This window comes from Gallinula chloropus, assembly GCF_964237585.1.
Source record: "Gallinula chloropus genome assembly, chromosome: 22".
Classification (NCBI taxonomy): Eukaryota; Metazoa; Chordata; class Aves; order Gruiformes; family Rallidae; genus Gallinula; species Gallinula chloropus.
Window position 1 is genome coordinate 871,051 of NC_140107.1, and position 6,161 is coordinate 877,211.

At 49.1% G+C, this 6,161-nt stretch overlaps 1 protein-coding gene across 1 annotated transcript; it reads left to right on the forward strand.

The window, feature by feature from the left end:
- Nucleotides 1–642: 642 nt before the first annotated feature.
- Nucleotides 643–4,654, forward strand: LOC311199961 (olfactory receptor 14I1-like; the record flags this gene model as incomplete). The annotated part of the gene is made up of 2 exons (XM_084274114.1): nt 643–677; nt 3,627–4,654. 2 exons carry the CDS (start codon nt 643–645, stop codon nt 4,567–4,569), a joined length of 978 nt encoding a protein of 325 aa, XP_084130240.1. The 3' UTR covers nt 4,570–4,654.
- Between the last annotated feature and the right edge of the window lie 1,507 nt (nt 4,655–6,161).

Sequence of the window (6,161 nt, forward strand, 5' to 3'; positions counted from 1 at the left end):
GTTGTGCTTGTGGACATGGTCTAGAAGTGGACTAGGCAGAGGTAGGCTGTGGTTGGACTCAATGATCTTAAAGGTCTCTTCCAACCACACTGATTCTATGATTATATGGTAAATTTCCAGGAAATTCCCATTCTGGTGGGAAAGCATTGCCATTTCAGACCAGTAGTGGAGTGATTCAGCTGATGGAAATGTGCTTGTAAATTTTTTATAAATGTCAGGAGAAAAGAAAAGAAAGAAAAAGTTTGGCACCTTTTCAGGTAAACATGGTTCAAAGAACCACAGCTTGTCATTACACAGTGTCTGGGTCACAAGAGACCAGGAGATACTGCATTAGAAATAGGATGAATGTGGACCATGGTATTATAGTTTAGAAAAGCTGGGAGGAAAAAAACAACTGAAAAAGCTACTAAATACAGACTTGTCCTAACGGGAGTTCCATGGCCAGTGATATGCAGAAGAAGATAAGCAGTTATTGCTGCTTAGAGACATCCATTCATAAGTTTCCACATGGCATCCTTGAGCTCCTGGTTCCTCATTCTGCAAGTGAGGAGTTGAGTGCTACAGGAACCAACGAGGAAAGAAATGCCAATACCAGGTCCAAAACATAGGGAGTAGATGGAGGGAGGCATCAGGTAAGCGAACATGGCAGTGCTGACAAACAAGGAGACAAGCCCCAGGTAAGGGAGGCATGTAAGAAAGGATTTGTGCCATCCCTGCCCTGCGGAGATCCTCAGCAGAGCCCTGATTATCTGCACAGAGATGACTGCAAAACACCCAAAAGCTAAAACAAGCTCAGACAACAATTTCCTGGAGGTAGGACCAGGAGTGAGAGAGCTTGAGGATCTGGGGATTTCACAGAAGAACAGGTCAGCAGCATTTCCATGGCAGAGGGGAAGAGACAATGTATTGGCTGTGAGCAGCAGAACACTGAGAACAACACCCCTGTGACAATATGTTTAAAAAGGAAAATAAAAATTAGCAGCTGATTTTTGCTGCCAGAGAAAGGAGTGAGAAAATGGAAGGATCTTTCCAGACAACAAGGTCAGTCAAGTAGGGGGAGAAGGTCCTCCAAGCCCCATAGCAGAGATTCTCCTGCAGCCATTGGAGAAGACCATGGTGAATGAGGCTGTACCCCGCAGCCCATGCTGGATGATGTGTAACACAGATTCTACATGCAGCCTGTAGACCTCACCACGCTTGAGCAGATGGAGACATGTGAAGGAGGCTGTGACCTCAAAGGAAGCCTGTGCTGGAGCAGGTTTGCTGGCAGGGATGTGGAGGACCCACGCTGGAGCAGTTGGTGATGATCTGAAGCTCTGTTGGAAGGACTCATGTTGGAGGGGTTCATGGAGGACTGTCCCCTGTGGGTGGGACAATGCCGGTGCAATAGGAAACTGTGAGGAGTCCTCGCCCAGGAGGAAGGAGTGTCAGAGACAATGTCTGACAAACTGACCCCAACCCCCATTGCCCGTCCCCTGTGTCACTCAATCAGAGGAAGGAGAGAATTGGGTGGGTTTTATTGTTGTGTCGAGCATGTTCTGATAGTGACCGCTAGAGTGACATGCACGTTCCATCTGATGAGGCTCACTCTCATGGAGAAGAGTTAATGACAACTTGCCTCCACCCCCAGTAATTCCCATGGGAGTTGAGATCAGCAGCTCCCAGACAGAAGGAGCCGATTTGTGCCACCAAAACTGGGGCAAGAGGAATCCCAGCTGCAAAGGGTTTGTGGCAGCAATAGGTCAGAGCAGCATGTCCTTCCAACCCTTCAAATCACAGGGGGAAAGAGACCCCTCCTTGTCCCTTCCTGGGGGTTGTGTCTCATAGAGAGACAAGAAAAGGTGATTCTCCTGCCCAGCTCTGGTTTGATCAGGAGAAATGACTCTGTTGGACACAAGGATTTCTCCCCAGCCAAGGGAGGGAACATTGCAAAGGACTTCAGTATCGTTCCAAGTTAGTTCCTTTGAGCTTCAGGCATGAAGGAGCCCAGAGGGGATGGAGTACCTGATGCCTTCACCTGCTCCTCTCCTGTGAGCTGGGCTGGGCTCTTGGGATGGAGGGAGCTCATGAAACATTACAGCGCTGCAGAGAGACAGCTCTGGCCAGGAGCAGCTCCTCTGCCAAGCACACAGGGCTGGAGACACTGCCTGTAGGCACCGAGGGGAAACCTGTGAGGCTGAGAGAGCTGATGGATGCTGAGAGCTCACTGGAGGAGAAATCTCCACAGCCTCTGCCTGGTATGTCTGTGGGTGCAGGGCAATGCAGGTTCTGTTCCTGGAGGGATCTCCTAACGCTGGGACATGGGGCAGTGTGTGGGGTCTGTCAGGAGGACAGGTTCTCTCTAGGGCAAGAAAGTGCTGCCCGGAAGGGATACCACTCTTCCACATCAGAGGGACAGGACGGGACATGCGTCTTCTCCTGGGCATGGCTGCAGAGGTGTGAAGCAGCGTGTGCACCCAGGGGTGCCCAGGGCTGTCCTTGTGAGCAGGGTCCCTGTGCCCTGGTGTCTGTGTGCTGGGACAGAGACTGCTGCTGCCAGGGTCAGAACTCAGCCTGCCTGGTGGGCTTCCATCAGCATTGCTGCAGAAAGATGATATGGGTGTAAAGTGTGAAACATGGGAGGACAGCGTAGGGTCCTTCTGCTCTAACAAAGGGTGCTGCACAACCCTGAATTGCTCCCAGCTCCATCACATCCACGTCAACTTCAAGGGACTTTTCAAGAACACCAAGGATGCATTTTCCTGTCCAGGTGAAGGGATTTTGATTTGAATTTCCTGCTCCTGTGGACTGGATGGGAAGTGAGAGCTGAGCTTTTATTGACAACTTTGCAGAAGGCAGTGAAAACTCATTGGTCATTAGGACTTGTCAGAGCATCTCCTGAGCCCTGCACACACAGAGGTTCCCCAGGGCAGTGCCCTGATGCCAGGAGGGGTCTGCAGAGCAGAGCTGAGCACATGGCAGGTTGGATGAGGTCTGTGAGCACAGTGGAGGAGGTGACATGGGCAAAGAGAAGGATCTGCAGGGACAGCTCCAGGCAGCAGAGACATTGTCAGGGAGGAAGTAAAAAGGAGCTGCTCCCAGAAATGAAATGGGGATTTGAATCTAACTGATATCCCACGCACTGTAGACACTGATGTTCAACAGAGAACACAAGGTTGTGATCACCGAGCACCCAGCACAGGGCAGCTGAGACTAGGGCTGATAGACAGAGCAGCTCTCCCCACACTGCACTCAAGGGAATGTTTCACTGGCACTGCAGCAGCAATGTCAGGCAGTTCTGACAGAAGAAACACTCCTCAGGTACAGTGAGGAGAAAAACCAAAGCTCCAAAGTGCTGCTCTGCTAGAGAGTGACAGTGCTAAAAAGCTCATTCCTATCCACAGAGGATCTAGTCTGAGATCACACCATCCTTCTATTTACTGACTGCTGCCAGGCAGGACTGAGTTCTTGAGAGCCACAGCTGAACCTCCTCCCAGCAGTGTCACACTCAAAGCAAGGAGAAAGCAGAGCTCCCAAATGGGACCTGTCAAAAGTCCTCCTGAATAAGGAAAGTCAATGTGAACTGGAAGAGGTTTTCCTCATAGAAGAGTTCCCTAACTTCTCACTGTCTGTTCCTCCTTGGACAGGTCTCCATGTCAGCAGATGTCCAACAGCAGCAGCTCCATCAGCCAGTTCCTCCTCCTGGCCTTTGCAGACACACGGGAGCTGCAGCTCCTGCACTTCTGCCTCTTCCTGGGCATCTACCTGGCTGCTCTCCTGGGCAATGGCATCATCATCATCACCATAGCCTGTGACCACCACCTCCACACCCCCATGTACTTCTTCCTCCTCAACCTCTCTCTTACTGATCTTGGCTGCATCTCCACCACTGTTCCCAAATCCATGGCCAATTCCTTGTGGGACACCAGGGCCATTTCCTACACAGGATGTGTGGCTCAACTACTTTTCTTTGTATTATTTATATCAACAGAGTACTGTCTTCTCACTGTCATGGCCTATGACCGCTACGTTGCCATCTGCCAACCCCTGCACTACAGGACCCTCCTGGGCAGCAGAGCTTGTGTCCACATGGCAGCAGCTGCCTGGGCCAGTGGGTTTCTCTATTCTGTGCTGCACACAGCCAACACATTTTCCCTCCCCCTCTGCCATGGCAATGCCCTTGACCAGTTCTTCTGTGAAATCCCCCAGATCCTCAAGCTCTCCTGCTCAGATGCCTCCCTCAGGGAAATTGGCTTACTTGTGGTCAGTGCCTGTTTATGTTTTGGGTGTTTTGTGTTCATCATGGTGTCCTATGTGCAGATCTTCAGGGCTGTGCTGAGGATCCCCTCAGAGCAGGGACGGCACAAAGCCTTTTCCACCTGCCTCCCTCACCTGGCCGTGGTCTCTTTGTTTCTCAGCACTGCTGTGTTTGCAAACCTGAAGCCCCCCTCCATCTCCTCCCTATTTCTTGATTTGGAAGTGTCATGCCTTTACTCAGTGGTTCCACCAGCAGTGAACCCCCTCATCTACAGCATGAGGAACCAGGAGCTCAAGGATGCCCTGTGGAAAATGATGACTCGACCTTTCTAAGCAGCAATGAAGTGATCATCTGCATATCGCTGGCCATGGAACTCACTTTAGGACCAGTCTGTATTCAGTGTCTTTTTTCCTTTTGCTTTTTTTTTTTTTACTTCTCTATTTTTTAAGCTGTAATAATACAGTCCTGTGAGAAATGGCTCAGTCCTAAATAGGATTATAACCAAACTGAACAATTTATTAAACGAATAAAAGCGCTGGGTGTGCCGGGAGTCTCCGTTACACCCAGAGGCACACTGAGCACTTCCAGTTTCGTGCTTAGATACTTTTTTGGAAGAAGAAACTTCTTTCTGTGATTGGTTGGTTTTTCTTTCTCCCTCTGAGCTAGTAACAGTGACTGCTCATGAGCCTCTCACAGGCATCTTCACTGCTCAGCTGGTAACAGTGACAGCTCATGGGCCCCTCGCAGGTGTTCCAAAGTACCACTGGGTAACTAAGCAACATGAAGGCACTTGCAAGACTGCTCCATCCAGCACTCAACCCCATGTTCCCACCAGGAAATATTTACATTGCCCCTGGCCTTACAAGGATACAAAATGTCACATCTCACTATGTGGCCCCGACATTATTTCATATTAACATGAATCAGATGGACATAGATCACAGTCCCCATTCATTCCATTGCTAATGCCATATGTCCCCTCATGTGTGACCCAAACACTGAGAAATTAGGAGCTGTGCTCCATTTGTACGATGTCTGCCTGCAAAGAGACATTTTTCCTTCTTTTTTTTCTCCCCTTTCTATTTTAAAAAATTTGCAAACACATTTTAATCAGCTGAATCACTCAACTACTTGTCTGAAATGACAATGCTTTCTCACCATGACAGAATGGGAATTTCCAGGATTTGTACTCATGGAATCAGAACTCACCTTCCCCTGTACCTGCATTACCGCCAGTCTGTCTCTTTCGTCTCCCTAATCATTCAGGTGTTTCCACTTCTCCTCACGCAGAACTTCATTCCTGTCAGGAGGTCAGTGTGTTGATAAGTGACCTTTCTATGTATCTGATCAAAACTGTTCTGGGAGAGAATCTCCTCTGAAAGCTAACCCCCTTCACATGCTGCTTGGCCGTAGCAGGCAGCTGAGGAGAGAGATGTCATGGTTATTAAACTGTGTCATATTTAACTGCTGTTTGTTGCCAGAGATCTGTCTGTGCCTGTGAGCACAGATGATGTGAGGAAAAGAGTTGGCAGTCTCAGGAGGCCAGTGAGGGAACTGCTGGTCTTGGGGAAGAGCAAGAGTCTCCATGCAGGGTTGGACATCAAGAGACAGCTTTTACTGCCTGTCCAGATCTCCTCAGGAGACCTCTGGACCAGCCCCCATTGCAGCATGCTGCTGAACTTTCTTCCATGATCTGAAATATGACAGAAACATTTTTCCTATGAAAAAATCCTCCATTGTGAAACTCCTTTGAAATTTTCATCACTCAAATAAAACCTCTCCAGTAAGTTACGCAAGTTCAGTTTATTGTAAAGACAATTATGTTGAGAGCCATGGTGGTAAGGGCTTTCTGTATCATAATGAGCCCCATGGTGTGTTTTCTTCTGAGTCCACAGACCTCAGATACCAAGAGGAGACTCAAGAA